The sequence below is a fragment of the Engraulis encrasicolus genome, chromosome 5, assembly GCF_034702125.1.
Source record: "Engraulis encrasicolus isolate BLACKSEA-1 chromosome 5, IST_EnEncr_1.0, whole genome shotgun sequence".
In the NCBI taxonomy this organism is placed as follows: Eukaryota; Metazoa; Chordata; class Actinopteri; order Clupeiformes; family Engraulidae; genus Engraulis; species Engraulis encrasicolus.
The window spans coordinates 41,861,886-41,889,884 of record NC_085861.1 but is presented as its reverse complement, the minus strand read 5'-3'; the positions used below and the strand labels follow the sequence as shown (position 1 = coordinate 41,889,884).

The window sequence follows — 27,999 nt, the reverse complement described above, 5'->3', positions numbered from 1 at the left end:
TTGTTGTACATGATGTTAATAATAATAATAATAATAATAATGATGATGATGATAACAACAACAACAACAACAACAACAACAACAACAATATCAATAACAGCAACCACAACAACAAAAACAACAACAGTAATAATAATAATACATTCTTATTATTTTTCTTCTTCTTCCTATTATTTCTTAATATTACCACCGTTGTTGTTGATAGCACCATCACATTATAATTATTATTATCATATTGTTTTCAATTTAATAAGCTAATAAGTTCAATAATAAATGAAGTATTGATAAATGAAATAGTAATTCAAATACTTCAATATATACTGTACCATGTATGTTTGTTATTTGCTTTCACTTACATGTGCGTTTGTCTTTCTCGTCTTCTCCACGACAGGTCTCCAAGACAACAGGAGTGACGCGGGAATCCTCCACCAGCACGCGGAGGTCGAGAGACCCCCTGCCCCCTCCCCCGCCCCCTCCGCCCCCGCCCCCCCCTCCACCCCCGACCAAAGCTGTGAAGTACCCCAAGGGCCACGTCACTTACACCAAAGCCAGGCTACTCAAGGAAGCCAAGCTCAACCCCAGCACCCGCCATCGCAACCCCGCCACCAATACCACCAGCCAAGCCACCACCACCACCGCAGCAGCTCAGCGAACCAATGGCCATACCCACCACGCAAACAAAAGCAACAGCAGCAGCAACACCAGCCAGCTCCCCGCCCACAAATCAACCAACTCAGGAAGAGCCCAGAGCAGCCAGGCCAACAGCAAGACCCTCCGACCGGTGCTATCCTCCCCCCGGGCCGACGGCTGCTCCCGGCTCAGCGCCTCCAAGGCGGGTGGTGGTGGCGCGGAGCGGAGAGCGGAGGCCCAGAACGGGGTCCGGACACAGCAGCAGCAGAGGCAGCTGCCCCCGCGTCGCAGCGGGCTCAGGCAGTCCAAGAGGCAACTGGAGGCAGCCAGCGGTGGCGGAGCAGGAGGTGGAGGAACCAGCGCCACCAGTCCAGCGAGGAACGGGGTGGAGGTGGGCGTCAAGAAGGTCAAGGTGCAGCAAACGATGTCAGCGACGAGCTCGGGTCCAGCGACACGGTGCAAGAGGGGGGCCCAGGCAGCAGCAGCAGCAGAAGTAGCCATCGCGGCAGAGCCGACCCCCACTCCACAAGAAACAAAGGACGTAGAGAAGAAGACACCCGCGGAGGTGGTGACAGAGACGGACAAGGTCACATCTGGAAATGGTGACACCTCAACAGGAGGAGGTGGAGGTGGGCAGCAGACAACTGCAACAGCAGCGTTGCAGAGGCCCAAGCGCACGGCGGCCGGCAGGCTGATGTTCACCCGGCAGGCTCAGCAGCAGTCTCAGAGGCCGACCCCTTCTCAAGCCCAAGCACCACCAACACCACCACCAACACCAACAACACCTCCTCCTCCTCCTCAGCCCAAAACTGCCCCAACTCCACCACCTCCTCTTCCATCTGCTACCTCTCCAACAACCCTCTCGATCCCGGCCGAGCCCCCAAAACCGGCCGAGCCCAAGGCGGCACGTGAGAGGGAGCGGGGTAAGAGGGGCGCCTGCACCGCAACTGGAGCTGGAGCTGGACCTGCGATCAGCACCAGGGCAGGCTCACCTCCAGGCTCAGGCCCAGGTGCAGGACCAAGTCCAAGCCCGGGTCAGGGCTCCTTCGTGGGCATGACGGAGGTGCCCACGTTCGAGCCATCGCCGGCCGAGTTCCACGACCCGCTGGCGTATGTGGCAGCGGTGCGGGAGCTGGCTGAGCAGTACGGACTGTGCCGCGTGGTGCCGCCCGCTTGCTGGCGGCCCGAGTGTAAGCTGAAGGACGAGATGCGCTTCGTCACGCAGGTGCAGCACGTGCACAAGCTGGGCCGGCGCTGGGGCCCCAACGTGCAGCGGCTGGCCTGCATACGCAAACACCTGCGCTGCCAGGGAATCTCCCTGGACGAGCCCCCACTCATCGGTAGGTATTAGCAGTGATGGTAGTGGCTTTTTTTTTTTTTTGCAAAAGTGATGTGGTATACAAAGCGGATTCCAAAAAAGTTGGGACACTTTGTATGTTGTGAATAAAATAAAAATGCTGGCATTTTCAAAACATCCAATATGTTAATAAGGTAGAGCATTATGTACCGACAACATATCAGTTGTTAAAGTCAAGCAGAATTATTGTTTTGAGGTAATTATGTTATCATTTCAAATTTGACCCATGCAACAAATCTCAAAAAAGTTGGGACAGGGCCAACACATGTTGTAATAGTTGGACAATTCTAAAAATAACACAAGGAAGAATATTTTAAAAGGAACTATATCGACTGCCAACATGAATGCACAAATAAAATACCATCACAGAGAGGCTGTGGCACTCAGAAGCGAAGATTTTGAGGGGCTAATTACTTATCTATTACACAGAAAAATTTAATTATCAAAATTGCAGGCATATAAGGCCTATTTCCGTAATATAGAGTTCTGTGTAATCATTGCATGAGTTATGAGATCATGACATACTCATCGTCAATAAGCAAACTATGACACTCCAACAACGACAGCTCTCGAAAAAATGACCATAAACACAACACTTGATTAATGCACATTATGCAGACATTAAACAGTGTTGCATGCGGAAAGCTCATTCTAGATGGACCTAGGAGACATGTGAAACTGTCCTCTGATTACAGAATGGAAAATATTTCATCCTTTTTTAAAATCTAGGAGTCATGCACCCTCCAGGTTATATAGAAAGTGAATACTTCAGCTTGATTTAGTTTTCAGTCTTAAAGAGAGCATATATGATGGTAAATGGGGGCAGAGGTGCCTTGGTTATGGTCTTCTTGCTCATGTAGAGCATTAAAATGAATGTTGAATGATAAATACAGACTTTAAACAGCATGCATAGCTACCAAGGCATTATATTTTGGAGCACCGCCTTTAGATATTGCCCCATAACGGTGGCAAATGTCAATCTCTTCTATGTTCCAACAGTGTGTGGTTCCATCATAAGAGTAAACAGGTCACAAAATTGTTTTCCTGCAGTCAGGATATGCCACATATTAAGCATAACAAAAAGGTAAACAAGTTGAAGAACACACCTATCAGTTGAGCTGCTGAAATCATGTCTCGCACATCAAAAGATTTAATTTTTTAATACAATTATGCCATCAGTCAAAGTATTTAACTGTTCAGTCTCATCCCTTGCGTTGTGTTTAGTCTTATCCAATATAAAAAAAGGATTTTATTGGCCCTGTCCCAACTTTTTTGGGATTTGTTGCAAGGGTGAAATTTTAAATGACCACATAATTACCTCAAAACAATAATTCTGTTTGACTTTAACAACTGATATGTTGTCTGTATATGATGTTCTACCTTATTAACATATTGAATGTTTTGAAAATGCCACAATTTTATTCACAAAATACAAAGTGTCCAAACTTTTTTGGAATCCGCTTTGTACTACTGTTATTATTATCATACTGCATAAGTAGCAGCAGCAGTTGTAGTTGTAGCAATAGTAGTTGTAGAAGTAGTAGTAGTAATAGCAATAGCAGCAGCAGTAGTTGTTGTAGTAGTATTAATAGCAATAGCACCAGTAGTGTTTGTAGTAGTTGTAGCAGCAGCAGTAGTAGTGGAGGTAGTAGAGCACTAATAGCAATGTTGTAGGATTTTGTTTTTTAAGATGACATGGATTTGCACCAAATGTTGTGTGTGCTGTTAACAGTGCAATAATAGGTAAATGAACTGACTACATTTTGCGGCCAATGCTTTCAAGATGTCCCAATTTCAACATAGCCAACTTTTTGTTTGTTACATTACTTTGGAACGGGTGCAAGGATTTACTCCAAATCTTGTGGGCTAACATTAGATAAAAAGTACTAATTGTGGGCTAACATTAGATAATAAGTAATTGACTACATTTCGGAGGCCAATGTTATCAAGATGGCCAACTTTTAACATGGCCGACTTTTTGTTTGTGTAATATTTTTTGGGAGAAGTGGACAGATTTGCACCAACACTCATTTGCTTACACTCTATGATACATACATGAACTGATTACATTTCTGAGCCCTTAAATTGTCAAGATGGCAATAGCATGTACTGAGACAAGGTTTGAGACATTTCATGGATATAAGTACCTCTGACAGCATAGACCAGCTCTGTGTCTCAGATGGCTCACTTGAGCACTTCGCACACTATGTTTCAGTGTGTAGGGCGCTCACGCTGATGATTTCGGTAAATTCAGTGCACTGACAATGCCCGGATGATGCCCTGACAATGGCCGAAAACGTAGTGATTGAATGATGGACATTGCACGCACTTAACAGCCGCCATGGGAAGAATTGTGGCGTTCAGTTCAGTAGAAGAGTACGGTCAACAGTCTCTTAATTTCTGCAAGTAATGTTGCTGAGACACCAACCTTTTCATGCCAAGCCAGTATTATATGATAGTTTATAGTTGCCTGTTGGTGTGAAGGAAATGTAAATACAAGCATGAGATGCTGTGCAATGTTAGCAGTAGCCAACCGATAATTTGGCGAGCTAATGCTATGCTCACCCGTCACTTCCAGTTAGGGCACAGTGCATAGTGCTCAAACTTTTCCACAACACTATGCAATAAAGACCTCAGTGCACTGTGTGCACTATGCATTAACCGTCAGTGCACTGACACAAGTGCTCGATATGAGACACAGGGCTAGTTTTTGTAAACCTGCCATAGATCATAGTAGACAGTTTGAGCAGTTGGCCCCTTTAGCTACTATACGTCTGTGCCGATGTGTGTATGTACCATGCTGCTTAGTGTTTGTCAAGATGGTGAACGAGTGTGTGTGTTTGTGTGTGTGTGTGTGTGTGTGTGTGTGTGTGTGTGTGTGTGTGTGTGTGTGTGTGTGTGTGTGTGTGTGTGTGTGTGTGTGTGTGTGTGTGTGTGTGTGTGTGTGTGTGTGTGTGTGTGTGTGTTGCCGGGGAGTGACCGGCTAAGTCAGGATTATGGCAAGTCCACCAAGAGGCAGGCTTTGATGAGATTAGGCAGGGATGGGATCTGTCGCCTGGCCAAAGCATTGCCTATCACTGAAGTCTGGCCTCTATACACATGTCCATGCACTCACACCCACACCCACACAAACACAAAACACATACAAACACACAGACATAGCCATGTTTGCACACAGACAAACCCATACACATACTGTATGCACACACAGGGGCGCACGCACGCACGCATGCACGCACGCACGCAGGCACACACGCACGCACACACACACACACACACACACACACACACACACACACACACACACACACACACACACACACACACACACACACACACACACACACACACACACACACACACACACACACACACAGAGTCCCTGCATAAGCTAGGTGTGGCTGGAGATAGAACGACATCAGCTTACACACACACACACACACACACACAAACACACACACAAACACACACACAAACACACACACCCACACCCACAGGCTGGTGTGCCGCCCTTCCCTGCCTCGTGCCAGCTTAGTTGGCTGTGCGGGGCACTGGGGCCTCTGGAGGAGGAGGGTGGATCAAACGGGCGGTGAGAGGGTCCTGCTGGCCACACTGGCACCATACTGGGCCATCCACAATGCTGTGACCAATGGGGAATGTGGCGGTGCAGTGGGCACGGCATATTCCGCTTTTTTGGGGGGGTAGAGGGATTTCTCTATATGAGAGAAGGACAGACAGTGAGCGAAGAGGGGGTGTGTGGTGGGGGTAGTTGGGGTGGGATGGAGAGAGAAAGGATTAGGAATCTCCTACAGTTCCACCACAAACATCAGCCGTGTTTAATAAAACATGGAAATACACGGGTACACATATACACACGCACACACATGCGCGCGCACACACACGCACACATACTCGCTCACACACACACACACACACGCTAATACACACGCACACATACTCGCTCACACACACACACACACACACACACACACACACACACACACACACACACACACACACACACACACACACACACACACACACACACACACACACACACGAGCACACGCACACACACACTAATCAAATATCAGTATTGGACATGGTCCACCATACAACTCTTATTTAGTCATCTGTGTGTATGTGTGTGTGCCTTTCTTGTGTGCATTTGTGTGTGTGTGTGTGTGTGTGTGTGTTTCTTCCGGTGTATATGCATGTGTAACTAAGATCATCTGCGCTAGTGTGCCAGTCAAGGCTTGAACCCGTGACCTGCCTGTCACAGCTCCAGCACATCATGACAACACTGTTGAGAGTATAACTTTTCCCTCCTCTTTATTCCTAACCAACGGCGGCCAGGAGTGGGCATTTGAAACAGAAGCAGTGTTAACTTAAGACACAGGAAAGGCAAATGGCATGATACAGATGAGGAGATACAAATGAATGAAAGTTATATGACAATTGAATTATCAACTGCAAGGTAACATTACATTTAACTCAAGGCTACTGTAGGTTACATAGGATACAGTGAAATCAAATACCCAAGATAGATAGACAGAGAGAGAGAAAGAGAGAGGGAGAGAAAGACAAAGATTGGTGCCCCTTCAGAGATGGAATGAGACCCCCAGATGGATCTCTGAGGTGAGATTATATACTGCAACCCCCCACCCCAAAAGTGCCCCTTTGTCTTGCTAGGTCAGTGACACCCCAGGGATTTGAGCCCAGCACACCTAGAATGGCATGGGGGAAGGGGGTGTCCTTCTAAGTCAACTTTTACCAGATAACAGCAACAGTAACCACAACAATATCAGTTCTGGGTCATCCAACAATTTCCATGTTTACAAGATGAAGGGTCCAGACCCATAGCTCAGCACTACCGATACCATATGATGAAGCTTTGGGAGGGAGGTTTACTAACATTCTACCACCAAACTCTTCTCGTTGTCATCCGTTACACATGTGTGTGTGTATTCTCGTTCGCACACGCATGTGTGTGTGACAACATGCGTGTGTGTGCGTGCACTTGAGTGTGTGTCTTTGTGTATATCCATGCCCATTCATCTCTCTCTCTCCCCTACTGTACCCTCTTGACAGATAGACATGCCATGTGTAGGGAGTGCACAGTTTTTATGTTTTTTTGATGTTTTATGTTTTCTATGTTTGTATGGTCCTTGCGTTCTCTATGTTATGTTGTATGGGTATGTGAGTGAGTACTGTATGTTATGCAGTGATTGTTGAAGCCCAAGACAAATTTCTCCCCTGGGGACAATAAAGTACACTCTAACTCTAACTAACTCTAAGTCTTTCCCCCTTCCTCCTCCTCCTCCCCACAGGTGGCTGTGAGCTGGACCTGGCCCGCTTCTTCCAGCTGATCAACGAGGAGATGGGCGGCATGCAGCAGGTGAGCGACCTGCGGAAGTGGGGCCGCCTGGCCGACCTGCTGGGCATCCCCAAGTCGGCGCAGGACCGGCTGGCCAAGCTCCAGGAGGCCTACTGCCAGTACCTGCTCAGCTACGACTCGCTGGCGCCGGCCGAGCGCGCCCGCCTGGAGCAGGAGGTGCTGGCCGACAAGGAGCTGCTGGAGAGGCGGAAGGGGCCGCTGGAGGGCCAGCTGGACCACACCCACACCCAGCACGCCCTGCTCCTGCTGCCCAGGACCGAGCCCAAGAACGGGCTGCTCAACGGGGTGATGCACCCCCCTCCTCCTCCTCCACCTCCACCTCCGCAGCCGTCGCTGGGGTCGGCGTCGACGCCGCCCAACGGGCTCCACAACAGCCACCACCAGGGCAGCGCCAGGCTGAGGGAGCTGCAGCAGCAGCCGCAGGAGGGGAAGGGAGGATGTGGGGCTGGAGGAGGAGGTGGAGGAGGAGGTGTCGGTAACGGCAGCGGCGGTGGTGGTGGCAGTACTACTAGGCGGAGAACTTTGTCACAGGAGAGGAAAGCGAATGGAGCAGCAGGAGGAGGAGGAGGAGAAGGAGGAGGAGGTGGAGATGGAGGAGAGGGAGAAGAGGAACAGGGCGGGGTGCTAAGCGATCAACACAAGTGCATCTACAGGGTATGTCTAGTTTGCTGGTCTGTTGGGTAGCCCCTTAATGCAGCTGTACCATCTGAGGCAAACACCCAGCTACGCCAGACTGTTTTTTCCCCTAAATGCAAAGATCCTACCTACCTTTATCTTTGAATCCTCTCACAGTACTTGCCTGACAAAGTCCTTGTCTTACCCCAAATACCCTGAGAAACAGCAGGCAGGAAAAAAAACCGTCTCTGAAAGATTACCTCCAGATAAAGAATACTTGCCATCATGAAAAAGTCATATACGTACTGTGAAGTCGTAAAACAGAGTCTTGGCAAGAGCAGTCTGTGCAGTGCACTTGCAACACCACAACAGCCTGCAGTGGTCAAATCCGAAAGTGATGTACACAAGTTAAAGAGGCAGGGAGACAAATGGGTGCAGTAAAAAAAAATGTAATTGATCGTGCTCGTTCTGGCACGGGATGAGCACATCACACATCACACACACACACACAGTCAGCAGCAACTAGAGGCAGCAACAGCTACAGCAGCACTTGTAAGCCCCAAGCCAAATGGACTCGGTGTGTGTGTGTGTGTGTGTGTGTGTGTGTGTGTGTGTGTGTGTGTGTGTGTGTGTGTGTGTGTGTGTGTGTGTGTGTGTGTGTGTGTGTGTGTGTGTGTGTGTGTGTGTATGTTTGTGTGTGCGCACGTGTGCTTGTGTGTGTGAGCATGTGTGTGTGTGTGTGTGTGAGTGCGTGTGTGTGCACGTGTTTGGCAAGCGGCAGTAAGGAAAAGATGGTGTTGGGTCGTCATGACAGGCCTTGATTGCCTTCCTGGCTTTGGCTAGAGAGGAAAACTGCTGCTGCTGAAGTTGGAGCCAAACACAGTCAATGTTAGTGTTAATTCCACACTTACAGAGTAGCATCAACACTGACCGTGTTGAATGTTACCCTCCTAGTGTTAAATTAGCTCCACATGTTTTACTGTGAGTGCTGGGTGTTAGTCTGTCACCGAACTCGCTGAGGCACGTCAGAGTGCGAGACGTACTAAACTGACTTCCTTAGGGGATGGGAAGGCTGCCCAGAGAGCTCAGACCACACGCATTGATGAAAGTGATGTGCCTTTTGTTGTCTTGGAAATCATTCATGATGATGGAGGCCTCAAATGATTAATAGATTGAATCGAAGCTTCATAACATACATAGCACCTCCATATAAATCCCTGCCAGTTGGAAGCAAAACGTTTTTTCAAATATTAATTTATTGACTCAGGTTTCACTTTTTTTTACTACGGTATTATCCTCTACAGACCCTTTTACTATATATTAGGGTATAATGCTACATACTGTAACAGCACAGCAGTTGTTAATTGAGCCATAGTACGTATAGTTTCACAGTTCAACTCATTGACGCCTGAAGCACCTGCAGAAATAGGTGCTAAATGCTCAAGCCATTTTTAGGAAAAAGTAGCCAGCCTATAAAAACCTAAATATCTCAGCACCTGAAGCGCATAAAAACAAGACATTATTATTTTTTAAAGACTCTCCTCTTCGATTAGAACATGTTATTTCAACTTCAACATACCAACATTTTTAATGAAAATTCTGAAATCTCATGAGCCTGAATGTTGCGTCATGCAGCTCCAGGCGCCAGGGACACTGTTGCACAACGCAACATCAAGCATCAATGGGTTAAAGCTGTGTTACATTAGATAATACTTTCGGACAATTGTTGTCTCAGCTGCAACTTTATGCTGCTAGTATCTATGTGCTTAACTCAGAGCGGCAGGAACATTCCACCTCTCTCAATTCCCTCTGAACTCACTCTGACCCTCTGCACTTGTGCACACAAAATCGATTCAACTCAAATAAAGCAGTGAATGATACACTGCAGACTTAGCAATCTCATCTCAATGCTAGTCAACACTGCAGCGATCTCCCAAAACCTGCTACATGCTACAAGGAAGTGTTGAGGTTGAGGGTGGATTTGGTATACTAATGCAGATGTCCAAGTCCTAAAGTAGCATTGAAATTCATTTAATGTTTAATAATAACTCATATTTACATCTTTTGAGATGTATTAACCATAACCATTTCACTGAATGTGAAGAAGCTCTAGCCAAAACGTATTTTCATGAAGCAGGACATTCTTTGTATAGATTAAGGCATTATCAACAAGATAAGAAATGAATAATATTGTTGATATACCCCGTTGTGTAAGTGTGTATCTGAGACAAAGTAGTCTACCGGTAGACTAGAAAACTTTCTGTGAAGTCTGTGTAATCCACAAAATACTATAATTGTGGTCAAATGTGAACGAAAGGTTTTTTTTGAGGATTTTGCATGCACACTGTGCAATGTTTTGTTGGTTAGATATACAGCACTGTAGGACCTATTCCTAAACTGCATTGTTTTGGTGGTTTCAGGGAAAATCGGTGTCCCTCACGACGTTCTTCAGGACGGCTAGGAACACCATGAACATGTGCTTCAGCAAGGAGCCAGACGCAGCAGAGGTGGAGGTGAGCCAGTCAGTCAGTTATGCATCTTTTCCACTGCCGGTTTTCTAGTAGGCCTACAGCTCAGCACAGCGCAACTCACTTTTTGCTTTTCGATTGGGCACGACACAGCTCAATCGAACAGTGAAGAGTGGCGGCCGAGTCATGCTGTGTCGAGCTGTAGTAGGCCTACCAGAAAACCGACAGTGGAAAAGAGGCATTAGTGAACCATCATGTCTGTCTGGGACCGGCACTGGTGCATCATTAACCTTCAGGGCCTGTTTAGTCTGTCTGAGAGACGCTCATCAGGGCTCATCACTCACCTGTATGTGTGTGTGCGTGCCATAATTCACATGTGTTTATGTGTGTGTGTGTGTGTGTGTGTGTGTGTGTGTGTGTGTGTGTGTGTGTGTGTGTGTGTGTGTGTGTGTGTGTGTGTGGTGTGTGTGTGTGTGTGTGTGTGTGTGTGTGTGTGTGTGTGTGTGTGTGTGTGTGTGTGTGTGTATGTGTGTGTGTGTGTGTGTACGTGCGTGCGTGCGTGCGTGCGTGCGTGCGTGCGTGTGTAGGAGGAGTACTGGAGGATTGTGGAGGAAAGGGAAAGCCATGTTGCAGTGCATTGTGGGAGAGTGGACACCAAGACACACGGGAGCGGCTTCCCCATGGGCAAGTCTGAGCCATTTTCAAAGTGAGTGGACCGGCGTTAACTAGGTTACACTGTAATTTAATTTACACTCTCTGTTATTCATCTCCTGAATTCATCTATATTATAATATAATGTACAACAAACTTCGAAACAATGTGCATTTAGATATCCCTTCCTCTGTACCATAGCGTGATTCTCTCCCTTAGTGCTATCTGGTAGTGTTAGTAGTTAATACCGTTATAGGTAATTACAGTATAAACGAATACACTTAGCATTAGGTATAAACGAATATGCTAATGGTAAAAGACTCTCATGTTGTGACAGTTAGATAAACTGTAAACAAAACCTTAAATACATTTGAATAACTACAGAAAGCTTCTGAACATCCTGTCCTCAGTTTTTGCTTGATTTTGAATGTTTGCGGTAAGATGTGTTTTCAAAACATTCCGAAAACGAAAGGTTCAGATATTGAAATGGGAAAAACAGTTAGTGGAATGGAAAGCTCATTTAGTGTAGAAGGAAGTAAGGCCAGGGACATGCTTTCTGCAGGATATGTGTGTACTTTTCATGCACGAACACGATTTTGACGAATAATGTCGATTTTGCACCAGACACAAGGTATGCAGACACGTGCATATTATACATATGGTGTAGTATTGACAGAACTGCGAGGGGCAGTCTTTCGAACTTCCATGTTGAGGTCACGGTAGAGTCAAGCATTTTATGGTTAATGAAGGAGAGTCCTGTTGACCATCTACCCCCATGATATCTCCAGAATTGCGCATTGTGCTCTGATCGTTCCGAAACAAGTGTGTGCACTTGGTCGCACGAGGTTGCGAGCATAATATAAGGCTCACAACAAGCATGTCGCCGTCCTAACACGACACTACTCTGCATAGTTTGATGGCTGTTAATGTTTGTTGTCCCCTCAGGCATGGATGGAACCTCACTGTCCTTCCCAATAACTCAGGATCCATCTTACGACACCTTGGTGCTGTGGCTGGTAGGTTTTACTGTACTTCCCTTGTGAAACTGTTGTCTTCGCACACTCAGAACTTCATGCAGTGTTTTATTTAACCAACGTTCTGGGCCTTGTCCTGGGCTCAAATGGCCAGGGCACCGTACTGTTCACCTCTTTTCACCTCTCTTCATATTCCACTACAGCACATCTTACTAGCACCTTGGTGCTGTGGCTGGTAGGTTTTACTTCCCTTGTGAAACTGTTATCCTCTCACACTCAGAACTTCATGCAAAGTTTTATTTAACCAATGTTTTGGGCCTTGTCCTGGGCTCAAATGGCCAGGGCACCGTACTGTTCACCTCTCTTCATATTACATTACAGCACATGACAATTTCATTTGTCATGACCAGCCTGGCACCTCTATTGGTGGTGTTTGTTGTTTTGTTCTGATTGTGATTAGCACAGCTTTTAAGCCAGCTTAAAGAGTGGCCTACTTATAACACTTGTGGTTCTTTTCCACCGCCGTTTTCTACCCGGTACAGCTCGAGACGGCACGACTCAGCCGCCACTTGTGCTTTTCGATTGGGCACAACACAGCTCGACTCAGCTCGAAAACCAGCCAGCCGGCTGGAGCGATCTGAGCGGGCCTTTCGTTGCCTGCTACCCAGAATCAACTACTCTGTGAATAAAAATAAATAAGCACGCCGGCCTCCAGATCAACTCTCTTTTACTGCTCTTTAGTTTAACACTGTATTACGCTGTATATTAAAATCAAAGGCAGAAATCAACATTGTAGTATCCAAATATGATGTCGCTGAAACTATTTATAGCTTACGTCAATAGGTGAGATATCTGTCAACCTTACGTTAAGTCAACTAGCCTACGTTAAGTGATGCTACGTGCTATACACCCTCACCATGAACACATTATGACATGCATTACGGAGCACTGAAAAACAAAGAGTTGAGCCAACTTAAAAAGTAACCGTTCTCTTCTGTGTAAACTCTATACGAAATGAAGACAACAAGTGTCTTCTATATCAACTACATGGTCTGAACTTCAGAAGTTGAAGAAACTCAAAAATCCGCGTTGTGAGCAGGCTGCTTGTTTTATCATGTGCAGTGTACTTACTCATGTTTCCCTGGTGTGCAGGAGTGACCATCCCCTGGCTGAACATTGGCATGGTCTTTTCTACCTCATGCTGGTCCAGGGACCTGAACCGCCTTCCATACATAGATTACCTACACACTGGTGCTGACTGTATTTGGTAAGTGTAGAATATGCCTTGACCTTTAATAGGCCTTTCAGTGGAGTATTAGCCGTAGAGATACTTTAATTTGATTGTTGGAAATTACGGTTAAAGTGATACCGTCCCATTTTTGGAAATAGGCTTATTTTACACCTCCCCTTGTGTTAAATAGTAGGGTTTCACCGTTCTCCCATACTTTCAACCGTTCTCTGGGTATGGCAGTGTAAATTTTACCTCCAAGCTAGCAGTTAACATTGAGTCCTATGAGACCAGTTAGCCGCCAGCTGGTCTCATAGGACTCAATGTTAACTGCTAGCTTGGAGGTAAAATTTGCACTGCCATACCCAGAGAACAGTTGAAAGTACAGGAGAATGGTAAAACCCTATTACCGGTATTTAACTCAAGGGGAGGTGTAAAATAAGCTTTTTTTTCCAAAAATGGGACAGTATCACTTTCAGAGATGTTGTGAGCACGTTGATTGGGGCCCTTCCAGATGGTTGCATGAATCTGCACAAACAATTCAAACGGTTTTCTATGCACTTTCAATTGATTGTTGTAGTCATTGAAACCGCTCACTCCCTGCATGTGTAACCTGTGATTCATAACTTGAATTATGGGGCATTTTTTTAAAATCATTAATCCTTAATCATTTTTGCCCGGCTGTTTTGGTGGGCACAGGTCTGTGCACTGTGCTAATATGCAGGGTGCTGCTGAGTCAGTCTGTGACTGCAGGCAATGCAGAGAAACCACAAAGACACCACCATACGATGCCCTAAAGTAGGGCAGACCTGGCAGCTACCCCACTGAGAGCGCTCTGTGGTGTGACCCCCCCATGGTGTTGTCTCTGTGTGTGTGTGTGTGTGTGTGTCTTGTGTGTGTGTGTCCTGTGTGTGTGTGTCCTGTGTGTGTGTGTGTGTGTGTGTGTGTGTGTGTGTGTGTGTCTGTGTGTGTGTGTGTGTGTGTGTGTGTGTGTGTGTGTGTGTGTGCGTGCGTGCGTGTGCGCGCACGTGTGTGTGCGCGTGTATGCATGTGTGTGCGCGTGTGTGTGTGCGTCTGTGTGTGTGTGTGTGTGTGTGTGTGTGTGTGTGTGTGTGTGTGTGTGTGTGTGTGTGTGTGTGTGTGTGCGTCTGTGTGTGTGCGTGTGTGTGTCTGCTGCTTCAGGTACTGTATTCCCGCTGAGGAGAAGACGAAACTTGACAAAGTAGTTCACACACTGCTGCAGGCCAACGGCACGCCGGGACTGGAGATGCTGGAGAAGAACATCATGGTGAGAGGAGAGCAGCCAATCAGGAGCAGGACCACCCTGCTGTTATTACATCTACCTATAAGATCCGACATATACTGTACAGCCATACTGTTATAAAGGGATATAATGCAGGAGAAGGACCATATGGTGAGGGCAGCAAATGAAGAGCACAGCAGCACCTTGCTGTTACACTGTATCTTCCTTATGTACTATAATATCATACTTATATAGTAGGTTACAGTCGTGGGGTTATAATTTATTATACGTTACAAGAATGTGGTCAATGTATGCAGGCCTTGAATGTATCGCTTGAGTGAGACACAAAACTTGAATTTTCTTTTATTAGAAGGCATATATTGATTTCCTGGTGAACCAGAAGCTATGTGTTGACGCCCAGGGGGCTGGGCTACACAAACCTTCTGGTACACCTGTGATTTGCTCTCCTCCTCCGTTTTCGAAATAACCGGGTCAGCTCGACGAATCAGGATCGTAGGGAGGGATTTCAGTGGGTATGACGTTTATCGAACGCAACACCCTCCCCCAGGGTAGTTCGGCTGTGCCCGCCCCCTCCCTGAATCACAACAGTAATGGCGGCGTGCGAGGAGTTATCATGCGTCGGGATGGAAGCAGCAATTTCAGCAGTGTTATCCAAAATACCTCAAGTTGATTTTCTAAAGGACGTTGTTCTGTTTTGGTTCCCGACCTGGCGGCGCTTACGTGACGACACGTCCTACGTCACAAAGCTTCAACGTGAGTGGTCGAAGTGTCATGTCATTCATATGAGGTTGCTCCAACCGCGTGCAAGCATCTTTTGACTAAACCCCGCCTGCGGAGAGGGTGAAAGGGCGGTGTGCCCGTAGCCTGTTACTTACAGGCTACTGGTTCACCAGGAAAATATATTGAAGGTTCAAGAACAATTCCAGTGGAATTGTATTCAGGCAATGGATTTACTCTAACATTTTGCACACACAGTATGAAATGCAGTGTATTTTCCAATTCAACACCTCCATTTAACATCTTCTAGAATGTGTTCGGTCCCAGAGTACTCCCTCAGTGTTTAATTGTTGCTGCAGTTTTTCCTGTGTACATGATTGCACTCCCAAAGACTTTATCAACAGCCTTGGCTGTGCGGTAGGTAGTTGGATGGATTAGAATTAGAATGATTCCAAGGTTCCGGCCCTTACAATGAGCCCTCTTGAACCTCTGTAGGCTCTTTTCCACTGTCCGCTACCCGGTACAGCTCGACACAGCACGACTTGGCCGTCTGGCTGAAGCGAGCTGAGCTGATCTTTCCCTGCTTACTACTACTACTACACCTCAGAATCCATGTTAGCTTGTCCTCACAGGTGAATCAAAAAAATAGTCATGCTGGCCACCAGATCGACTATGATATGATGTCGCTGAAACTGTTTATAGCCTACTTCGATAGGTGAGATATCTGTCGGATTAAGTCAACCAGCCTACGTACAGTAATGCTCCGTGACAACGCTAAAAACGTAACTCCAACCATACTCCGGGTAACACGTTTTGTAATGGAAATACAAAATGAAATGTCAGCTCGATACAGCACGGCACAGCCGGGTTGTATGTAGAGAAACGCCTTTTTCCACCTGGGCAAACTAGGTGCCGTTGCTGGGCTAGTGCTTGCGCCAGTTCTGTCTCTATTGCAGATTTTATTCACAACATGGCCCATAGCACACAGGTAAATAAATAAGACCACTTTTATTAGAACTATAATAACAACCAACATCATTAATATTGCTGTTATTGGGTTGTTGTTGCGGTTATATGATATTGTTCAATATGAGAGGGATTGGAGAATCCAATTCCGTCTCTATTGCAGATTTTATTCACAGCATGACCCATAAAATAGGACCACACTTGGGAAGCTGAACCTTTGCCTCCGTGTGTGTGTGTGTGTGTGTGTGTGTGTGTGTGTGTGTGTGTGTGTGTGTGTGTGTGTGTGTGCGTGCGTGCATGCGTGTGTGCATGTGTGTGTGTGTGTGTGTGTGTGTGTGCGTGTGTGCGTGTCTGTATGTGTGTGTGTGTGTGTGTGTGTGTTGTAGATCTCCCCGGAGGTGCTGTGTCGAGAGGGCATCCGTGTCCACCGCACGGTGCAGAAGAGTGGCCAGTTCATGGTCTGCTTCCCGGGGGCCTTCGTGGCCAAGGTGTGCTGCGGATACAGCGTCTCCGAGACCGTGCCCTTCGCCACGCCCCAGTGGATGGACCTGGGATACGAGGCTGCTAAGGTGAGAAAGGAAGGAGGAGGAGAGGAAGGGAGAGAGAGAGAGAGAGAGAGAGAGAGAGAGAGAGAGAGAGAGAGAGAGAGAGAGAGAGAGAGAGAGAGAGAGAGAGGGTGAGGGGTGAGTGAGAGAGAGAGGGGAAGAGATGAATAGCTAGATATAGGGAGGGGGAGAGGAAGAGAAAAGAAGATACACTTTGTCACACCACAGTGGATTGACCTGGGATAAGAGTCTGCTAAGAGGAGGGAGTGAGAGAGATAGATAGATAGATGTAGAGAGAGAGAGATGAAGAAAGAGATAGAGGGAGGTAGGTAGGAAACAAAGAGAAACGGAGAGAAACAGAGAAACCGACGGAGAGACAGATGCACATTGCACCACCCAGTGGATAAACCTGGATGAACAGGAAGCTGTTGACAAGGCAGAAGGGATAGGACAGGAGGAGGCAGTAGCTTTCCACCATCCTCATCGACAAAGAAAGAAACGAGAGAAACAGAGAGAGAGAGAGAGAGATAGAGACAGAGGGAGAGAGAGAGAGAGAGAGTGTGTGTGTGTGTGTGTATGTGTGTGTGTGTGTGTGAGAGAGAGAGAGGGTGAGAGAGAAAGAGATGGTGCTCACTTCCTCCCTCCAGTGGATAAAAGTGGGACATGATCTGCTCGTGTGAGGAGGACAGAAAATGCAGTATTACACCATATTGCACAATGGACAGCAATACAGACAAAGGAATCACTGGTTTCTCTTGAGAGGTATATAGAAATAGAAATAGAGATGTAGAGGGAGAAATACACAAATAGAGGAAGGCAGACAGAAAGATAAGAAAAAACATTACTTACTTATTTAAGGTAAAAAGCTGTCATAGAAGAACAGTGGAAAAAAAGGGAAAGAAAGAGAATTATTGAATGCATTTATTTGCAGTTCAGTATCCCGAATATGAGGCATATATATGAGGATAAGGTGTTTATATGAGCACAGAGCTTTATATCCGAGTCTACATTCTTGGCCGTTATAGAATTCTCTTCAAATGCGTGTAGCCTGGATACCAGCAAAAAGCGTTCTATGGGAAGCTCCTGTATTCGGGATAAGGTGTTTACATATGTCAGTATCCCGACTTCTGTCGGAACACTCCACCTAGCATATCCCGATTTCTCAATATCCTGAAGTCAGGAAAAGGTGTTTATATGCTCAAACGCAAATTCGGGATACTTTATATCCCGATCATATTCGGGATACTGAACTGCATGTAAATGCACTCAATACCAAAGGTAATAAAAATGTGAGTATTGACATAGTGTTGTGTCCTCAGTGAGTACTCATCTTAGTGTTCCTGAAGCTAAATCAATGGAGGCTGGATAAGGTTTTGGCATCTAACTTTCTCCTTTCCTCTCTTTTTCTCTTGCTCATACCACAAGCTCAGCCAAAGGGACGAGATGCTTTCTTTTCACATGAGTAATACAGTCATTAAGAAATTCAGTCATGCAGGAAAGCTATAACCAAACAAACGCTTTTCACTAGACAAAAAAAGACACGTCAGTCATGTTCCATGTAACCTTTGAGGCCACTAATTAAAATTACGTAAATGCTGTTCAGGCATGTCTCTGACTTTCTCTCTCTCTCTCTCTCTCTCTCTCTCTCTCTCTCTCTCTCTCTCTCTCTCTCTCTCTCTCTCTCTCTCTGTCTTTAACTGCCTTTGTTTTGTCTCTCTTCTAGTCATTCATTCGTGTTCGATAGCAACCTTTTTCTATCTCTTCTTGTCATCTGCTTGTGACTGATCACGATCAACCTTTTCTCTGCATCTCTTCTTGTGGTTCACTCGTGTCTGATCACGATCATCCCTTTTGTATATTTATTATCATATTTACTGTATTTTCTCGGCAGGACCTGAAGCGTCGTCGGATCGAGGAGCCCTTCTCCATCGAGAGGCTGCTGTACAAGATTGGCATGTTGGAGTGCAGGCGGGACAACAAGCTGTTGCAGAGTACAATCTCCTCACTTCTCAAAGATCTCAGGTAGGTGAATATACAGCACAGTATGAGCAGAGAGAGTAGAGAGAGAGGTCCCATTGGCCCATTGTTTCCGGGTTCTATTATTGCAAGGGGGAGGGGGGGGATCCCCCTTTAGGCAGACCTAGGCAGACCTAAGGACTGTTCTATTCAATGCTAGGAGTATTATGACATGCCCCTTTAGGCAGACCGGACCCTTGTCATGTTAGGTGCCCATAGCAACCTATTACATTGGCATATCTCTATATACTTAGAGAATCTCTGGTATGAGTGCACTAGTCTCTATGAGTGCACTAGTCACTAGTTTTTCGTTTGTTTTTTTTCCCTCCGGAAGTGGCGCATGTAGATGCAGCGACTCCTTGCTTCTTCTTGCAGCTGACTTGACTTGACTAGTCTGATACATGAGACGGTTTCTCACTAGCTGTCATAGGGAAATGGAATTGAGTAGACACCGGTTGGGGACATCCTGTGTAGGACTATACAGTCAGGGGGCAACAAACAAAAGACAAACGCTGCTCCTCAAAGATAATATCAAACTTACTGTATTCAGTTCTCATGAGAACACTGTATTGTCGTTTCAGCGTCTAAGTATAAGCTGTTGACAGATATATTACCACAGATTTCTTAATACGACTCGTTTATTGATAAGGAGCAGCAAGTTACCCTTTGCAAAAATGTGAAGTCACAGACTTTAAATAAAAATGAGACTAAAATCATGAACAGAATGATAATGGATTGTGTAGTTATATCCCTGGTTGTTTTGGGTGTCAATGTGTGTTGTCTATGAGTGGACTGTCTTGTTTTACTGTACACCTTGGCCCTGTTCAGGATGGTGCACAGTGCTCAAATCTGCACAGTGCACATGCTCACAATCTATTGCATGCAATGCATATTACTAACCAGTATGCATTGTAATTTTGCAGTGCACGTGTGCGCTGTGCAGCTAGCAGCATCACGAATGTGCCCTTTGTTGATGCTGAAAACCCCACCCCATGTTGTCATTGGACACAGGGACACAGAGATTAGCCAACGGCGGGACCTGTTCAAGGCGGGCCTGCGCTCGTCGGCACGCTACCGGACGCTGGACAGCAGCCAGCCCCCTCTAGAGGGCCGGAAGAAGCAGAGCGCCAGGCTGGCCGAGGACACCTCCGACCGACGCTGCCAGACCTGCCAGCACCTGTGCTACCTGTCCATGGTGGGCCTCACACGTGTGTGTGTGTGTGTGTGTGTGTGTGTGTGTGTGTGTGTGTGTGTGTGTGTGTGTGTGTGTGTGTGTGTGTGTGTGTGTGTGTGAGAGAGAGAGAGAGAGAGAATGTGTGTGTGTGTGTGTTGTGTGTGTGTGTGTGTGTGTGTGTGTGTGTGTGTGTGTGTGTGTGAGAGAGAGAGAGAATGTGTGTGTGTGTGTGTCCTGCCAGCATCTGTGCTACCTATCCATGCGTGTGTGTGTGTGTGTGTGTGTGTGTGTGTGTGTGTGTGTGTGTGTGTGTGTGTGTGTGTGTGTGTGTGTGTGTGTGTGTGTGTGTGTGCACACCAACCACAGGGGTCGGGTTGTATTAGCCTTGGTAGGAGCTGTGAGAAGGAATAAAAGAACAGAAATTATGTGTTTTATAAACCACAATAATACTTTCCTGATAGGATAAAGAAAAAACAAAATATTAATGTTGGCTTAATTGCGTTGTATGACAGACTCATTAAAAGATTCAATTCTCCATTGTAGAGCAGTAAAATGGTACTACTGCATTTCACCAGTAGCTAACAGTGCAAACACGCATTGCTCTCTGATACTGTATTTTTAAGGTCTTAGAGATTAACTTAATATGAGACGTTTGCTTAGAAGGTAATTATCCTTTTCAGAGGGTCAGACACGGCACCTTTTAAAAAAGATAAATAATTCAGGGCTTTTTTGCCTTTATTTTGAGGGGATAGTGGAGGAGAGACAGGAAATGAGTGGGGAGAGAGAGACAAGGGAGAAGGATCAGCAAATTACCCAAGCCGGAATCGAACCCAGGTCACCGGAGTAGCAACTCAGTGCCCTACTCTTTTCTGAGTATGGCAGCATGGCAGTTTTCTTGCCTATTGCTTTTACTAATTTCATTTTCTTAGAGGTTTCTAGGGATCAATGGGTCTAATATCTGATACATGATATTATTATGGTTGTACAATGGTACATATAGTATACAGTATATCACGAAAGTGAATACACCCCTCACAGTTTTGCAGATTTTTGAGTATATCTTTTCACAGGAAAGCATTACAGAAATGTAACTTTGACACAATGATTAGTGACCTTTTAACAACATATTTAACCGCTTAAATTTCTTGTTCACTCAGAAAAAAACAAAATACAGCCATTAATGTTTGAACATGTACTCACAAAAGTGAGTACACCCCAGATTAAAATCCGGTAGAGAAGGGGCTGTGTTGGCTCGAATCGTCTCGAAATGAAAAGGGATGACAAGGGAGGTCATCAGTGTGCGTCTCAACCTTTCTTTGCATTGAACTTTTACATTTTGAGTCTGCATCTGGCTTAAATAGACTGGTGTGAGATTTGAATGCAATCCTATGGAGAATATCATGATCTGCTTCAGTAGTCACAGTGCATGTTGACATGTATGTTTCTTTTAGGTGTATTTCAGATTGCCAATGTTGACAGCATTCATGCATCCCCAAACCATGTCAGTCCCACTACCATGCTTGGCTTATGAGAGGATACACCTTTTTTGTAAAACTCACTTGTTTACCACCACACATGCTTGACACCATCTAAAGCAAATTTGTTTATCTTGGTCTCAAGAGAGATGAACAGACCAAGCATATGGATCACTGGAACCATGTCGTGTGGTCTGAAGAGACCAAGATAAACAAATTTGCTTTAGATGGTGTCAAGCATGTGTGGTGGTAAACAAGTGAGTTTTACAAAAAAGCTGTATCCTCTCATAAGCCAAGCATGGTAGTGGGACTGACATGGTTTGGGGATGCATGAATGCTGTCAACATTGGCAATCTGAAATACACCTAAAAGAAACATGCATGTCAACATGCACTGTGACTACTGAAGCAGATCATGATATTCTCCATAGGATTGCATTCAAATCTCACACCAATCTATTTAAGCCAGATGCAGACTCAAAATGTCAAAGTTCAATGCAAAGAAAGGTTGAAACGCACACTGATGACCTCCCTTGTCATCCCTTTTCATTTCGTTTCGTTTCGAGACGATTCGAGCCAACATAGCCCCTTCTCTACCGGATTTTAATCTGGGGTGTACTCACTTTTGTGAGTACATGTTCAAACATTAATGGCTGTATTTTGTTTTTTTTCTGAGTGAACAAGAAATTTAAGCGGTTAAATATGTTGTTAAAAGGTCACTAATCATTGTGTCAAAGTTACATTTCTGTAATGCTTTCCTATGAAAAGATATACTCAAAACTCTGCAAAACTGTGAGGGGTGTATTCACTTTCGTGATATACTGTATAGTATAGTATAGTATAGTAGTAGTAATGTCCATATCTCAGTCACATGAGTAAGAATTAAGGCTGGACGTTGTATAAAGACGTGGATCTCATTATGCCCATGGTGTGGATCATGAGATAATCGGTCCCCTAGTCATGATGTACCTAAGTCCTCATCTTGGAGTGGAGACGTTAGCCATATGTACAGTAGGCAGGCACCAGTTCGAATCTCAGTTAATACTCGGTTGATGTTGCATATTGTTGAAGACATCACTCCACATTGGAGTGGCAATGCTTACAGTATGCGGTGCATGCACAGTAGGCACTGGTCTCATAGTGTCTGGCCCCTGTGTGTGCGGGGCTGTGTGGTGCTTGCAGGTGGTCCAGGAGAGTGATAACGTGGTCTTCTGCCTGGAGTGCACCCTGCATCTGGTCCAGAAGAGACGCTCCTCCAGGGGCCTGAAGATGATGTACCGCTACGATGAGGTAAGAGCACAGCAATGGAGCGTGTACTGTAGGAGCTAGCACACATTCAGAAAAGAGATGCCTCCAATACGGTCTGTGTTACACCAAAGCGATAAAACATCACTGACCGTGCGTTCCATGGTTCATCTGCAGACAACAGTTTTTCTGAGTGCCAGCTTCAGACATTCTGACTTTGAATGACTCATCTGCAGACATTAAACATTTTTTGGGCCGTTGACAGAGTATGCATGCAGAGTATGCACGCAGAGTTGTGTTTCAATGCTGTTTGTAACTGCAGTGAGTTTTTCTCCTATATTTTATTCATTCATAAGTACAGAAATAACAGCATACTCCAACCTATGACACAGCATTACGTTATTACATTAGATTACATTGCATTTGGCAGACGCTTTATTACCAAAGCGAGCAGAGAGAGATTTTTATATTTCACATATCTATAGATAGTCAATTCTCAATCTCAACCAGGGTAGTGATTAGTGAACGTCTCAGAAGTGTCTGAGTGATAAACTCTGTGATGTTCAGTCAGAGGTATGGTCGTAAATGTGTCACTACAGGAACGCAGGGCTTCACCCTCTTCATTAAAGGCTAATGTTCTCACATCTGCTGTCAGGTTTACGACTCTCTGCCTTTGGGTTTAAAAAAGAAACTTCACTACATTTATAGTATACACTCAGGCTTCACAGCCAAATGTCTTGATCTGGAATAATTCTCACCAGCTCACTGAAGCACTTCCCTCACACTTTTATTTTGACAGAAAACACATACTATATAAAACTGAATCAGCCCATATTTATTATTACCTCCGCCAAGGAGGTTATGTTTTCGGTCGCGTTTTGTCTGTCTGTTCATCTGTCAGCAGGACAACTCAAAAAGTTATGAACAGATTTCGATAAAGCTTAAACTGATTTTGTTTATTGTTTGTGTGACAGGAGCAGATGAACAGCCTGCTGAGCCGCGTGAGTGGGAGTGGGAGGGTGCAGGAGAGGACCAGTGAGAGGCGGAGGGCCGAGTCCCAGCCCCAGCCCCAGCCCCAGCCCCAGCCCCAGGCCCCCTGCCCAACACCAGCACAGCGCAGCGCCCGCGCCAGAACCTCCAGCCAGGCTCCCCGACACACACCCGGCTCTCAGATCAGACAGTCTTCCCCTGGCCCTCACACACACACACACACACACACACACACACACACACACACACACACACACACACACACACACACACACACACACACACACACACACACACACACACATATTCACACACACACACACACACACACACACACACACACACACACACACACACACACACACACACACACACACACACACACACACACACACACACACACACACACGCACACACACATATTCACACACACATAGAAACATACACACACACACAACCCCTTAACCCCCCCTCACACACACACACCCCGGCTTCCCCCTGGCCCTCAAAACACATACACACACACACACACACATACACACACACACACACACACACACACACACACACACACACACACACACACACACACACACATAACCCCCCCCCCACACACATAACCCCCCCCCCCCCCCCCCCCCCTTCCACACACACACACACACACACACCTTCTCAACAGAGATGGAGGACCGTTACGACCCCCACCCCCTCACTCACACACACACCCACACACACCCACAAACAATCACACACCTTCTCAACAGAGATGGAGGACCTCTTCCCTGAAAGCACGAAAAATCTTTTTGCACTAGTCCTGAGGTCAACTGTTTCTCTTTTTTATCGTTATTTTATGAGTTTGTTGTTGTTTTTCGGTTTTTGTTTTTTTTTAGATCTGATTATTTTCTGGTTGTTTTAGCATTACATTGAATATAGATCTATACGTAAAATATCAATATATCTATCGAAATTTACCCTCTGTTTTTGTGCTCAAATGGTGCTGTAGTTCTACTTCTTCCACACTAGGCCTGCCTGCCTGCTCTCCTCCTCTATAGGTCGCCCCCTGCAGGATGTCTCCCGCAGTGACAGATTTTGAAAAGACAAGCCAGGACAATGCAGACTACTTGAGGCTACTTACTACACAAAAACATCACACTGCGTTTTTAAAAATATATAAGCTATTTTGTAAATCAGAAAAAAATAAAGTTATTATTATTATTATCAAAGAGACACCTTCCCCTCTTTGCCCTGAAATCAAAACAAAAAATGGTAAAGATGCAGTGAAATCGCTATGTTTCAGACCTTTTGAATGAGGTTTCAAAGTACTGAAGCCATTCATTTTAAGCTTTATATGAAATACTAATATACTATTTTATTTCAGTTGTGAGAAATAATCCCCTCCCCAACACCCAACACCGCACTCCCCTCCCCCTCCCTCCATTCGAATATTTCCTGTAAATTAGATTTTACCAAATATGAAACAAAAATAAAGAGAAACACCCACTGATGCTCTAAAATTATACACAGTACCACTTATTGAGCCTCTTGTAAGGGAAAGCATGGTGGGTCCTGAGAAGTGAAATCGTAAGATGAAGAAATGAGGGAAAACAATAACAGCCTTATACTTTTAACCTAGCCTGGCTATTGCGACTACAAAGCGCTGCAAGTGTTGGTCTGGCAAAGTTACCTTGCAAGCCGAGTTGTAAAGGACGGGCTTAACCCGTGTCTATGAAATGCCTCTGAATGCCACTGGTTGAAGCTACAACCAATCAGGTCACTCTTTTCTCTGACGTAGCCACCAGTAGGACCAATGACAGAAGTGCATTTTCGCCTTAAACACGCCCCATCGAATTGAATTCGTTCCAAAACGTAGGGTCGATTTGAATTTCACGACACAGCCAACTAGGCCAGACTGACTTGGTCACCGATTTTTGTGTGTGTGCAGCGTCATAGGAAGAATGGGCGTGGCCACCAGGCGACTTTGAACCCTTTCTGGAACCTTCATCTGCCTCTCTGACTCGTCCACAGGGTCCCCCCTTGTAACATAATAGAAATAAGTGCTGCTTAAAATCATCAAAATAATGGCATAGTGGTGGTCCCTAGTTTTTTAGCTTTACTTTTATAATAAAAGGGAAATGTTAAATAATAATAATGATGGTGGTGATGATGGTGGTGATGAAATAATAATTATGAATTAATAATATCAATAATGATGATAATAATGACATCAATAATAATAACAATTATTATAATAATAATTATAATGATGAATAGGTACAGTAGTAGCTCCGGTTGTTGCGCTGGCACCCGATTTCTTTAGTCCCAACGTTTATTGTCGCTACCCTACAAATGACTGAAGTGTATTAGAGATAATCAATGAACACAGAGTTTTAGTGTTTTTTCCAGAGTTGTGGTTGTCTAGTTTTTTGTTTGTTTTTTAAGGCCTTACAGTGTTTTATGATGTTTTTTTTTTTGTTTTTTTTACAGTAAACCTTGCTTGTCTTACATTTTATTTATAAGCACTGAATTTTCAGCTCTCCTATCAAAAAGTTATGTTATTACAGTTTTTTCACTTTGCAGGTTTTTACTTCTAAGTTTGAATAAATAAACTACTCCACTGTCAATTCCGTGGAAAGTCTCTAGTCCTTGAAGAGTTCTAAAGAAATATTCTTCAACAACAAATGGCAAGACCCGCCATTTCACTCTCATGTATATTTCACAAGAATGTTTCATGAGCTCCTCTCAAGTATCTATGGCCTCGCATGAAGCAGCACTATCTACTCCACAGAATAGATGCCAATGTTAAGTGAAGCCATAACAAAGGCATTGATTTCATATCTAGAGCATAGCAACTATTGAGCTATGGCTGGATATCTGGCTTTGCTGCTTAAAAAGAATGACACTATATTACCAAAAGTTTTCGCTAACCTGCTTTGACCCACATATGGACTTAACTGCCATCCCATTCCTAACCAACAGTGTTCAATATGATATTGATACTCCATCTGGGGTGCATTTCTCGAAACCATATTTGCTGACTATGTTAGCTACTGTAATTTGTTGTTTGCAATGCAATTTCCCATTGACAACTACCCAAGTTTCTGACTGGTTAACAACTACGCTTTCGAGAAACGCACCGCTGGGAAGGCTGTCCACAAGGTTGAGGAGTATGTTCATGGGAATTTTGGACCATTCTTCCAAAATACCACTTTGGTGAGATCAGACACTTAAGTTGGTTGGGGTTCTCAATCTGGCTCTCAATCACCGAAATATTCAAAATTCTTCCCAAAGGTTAGGACTGCAGTCCGGTCAAGTTCATTCATGTCTGACTGAGAGCCAGGCCAGGGTTAGGATTGGAATGGGATGGCATTTAACTGCATATGTGAGTCAGGGCACTTAAGTGAACACTTTTGGTAATACTGTATACAGTTTAGTGTACTGTATATGGATCAGTTGAGATCTTGTTGGTGAATACTTGCGAGAGGTGAGATGACAGCATAAACGTGTTATGTGAACTGTAATGACAGGGTTTACTTTGGAAGGATGGGGGCTAGCCCTGGACTGCCCCTCAATACAAATTCTGACTTGCTAAGTCATTTTAATGTTCCAATTTTGATTTTACACCACAGAATATCCCTTTAAGCCAGGTGATGCAAACGGTACAATGGGAGAGAAGGGGAGTGTTGAATTGCTCTGAAATGTTGAGTAAAGGGCAGTCACTAACGCAGACCACACATGACCTTCCCCATCCTACACACACACACACACACACACACACACACACACACACACACACACACACACACACACCTCTCTCTCTTTCACACACACACACACACACACACACACACACACACACACACACACACACACACACACACACACACACACACACACACACACACACACACACACACACACACACACACACACACACACACACACACACACACACACACACACACACACACACACACACACACACACACACACACACACACACACACACCTCAACAGCTCCTTGTTTCCCCTGCATGATGCAACAGTACATCTTTCCTGGTGGGAAGCAATGTGATTGGTTGCAGTATGATCACATGACCGCAGGCTGCTTGGCTCGCCTCCCTCTTCTTCTCCTCTCCTCTGCTCTCTGCCCAGCACCTTCCCCGTGTGCGCAGGGCTAACAGCTTGCGTGTAGTAGACATATGGCCCACAATGTCAAGCACTGTTTGTTTAGCAAAGAGGCTTCTGCCTGTTAATATGCATGTGTTAGCAAAAAAAAGGTGGGTGGGG

The 27,999-nt window shown here is 45.3% G+C and overlaps 1 protein-coding gene across 1 annotated transcript in view; it reads left to right on the top strand.

The window, feature by feature from the left end:
* Window positions 1-24,251, top strand: part of jarid2a (jumonji and AT-rich interaction domain containing 2a) — a 90,573-nt gene extending 66,322 nt beyond the window's left edge. Inside the window, exons 7-18 of the mRNA XM_063199429.1 lie at window positions 392-1,970; window positions 7,318-8,039; window positions 10,421-10,513; window positions 11,056-11,174; window positions 12,065-12,135; window positions 13,246-13,360; window positions 14,504-14,609; window positions 16,655-16,837; window positions 18,705-18,835; window positions 19,841-20,024; window positions 22,660-22,767; window positions 23,697-24,251. Coding sequence (XP_063055499.1) covers window positions 392-1,970; window positions 7,318-8,039; window positions 10,421-10,513; window positions 11,056-11,174; window positions 12,065-12,135; window positions 13,246-13,360; window positions 14,504-14,609; window positions 16,655-16,837; window positions 18,705-18,835; window positions 19,841-20,024; window positions 22,660-22,767; window positions 23,697-24,149 — 3,864 coding nt within the window. The 3' untranslated portion in view covers window positions 24,150-24,251. The remainder of the gene's footprint in view (window positions 1-391; window positions 1,971-7,317; window positions 8,040-10,420; window positions 10,514-11,055; window positions 11,175-12,064; window positions 12,136-13,245; window positions 13,361-14,503; window positions 14,610-16,654; window positions 16,838-18,704; window positions 18,836-19,840; window positions 20,025-22,659; window positions 22,768-23,696) is intronic.
* Window positions 24,252-27,999: the final 3,748 nt, after the last annotated feature.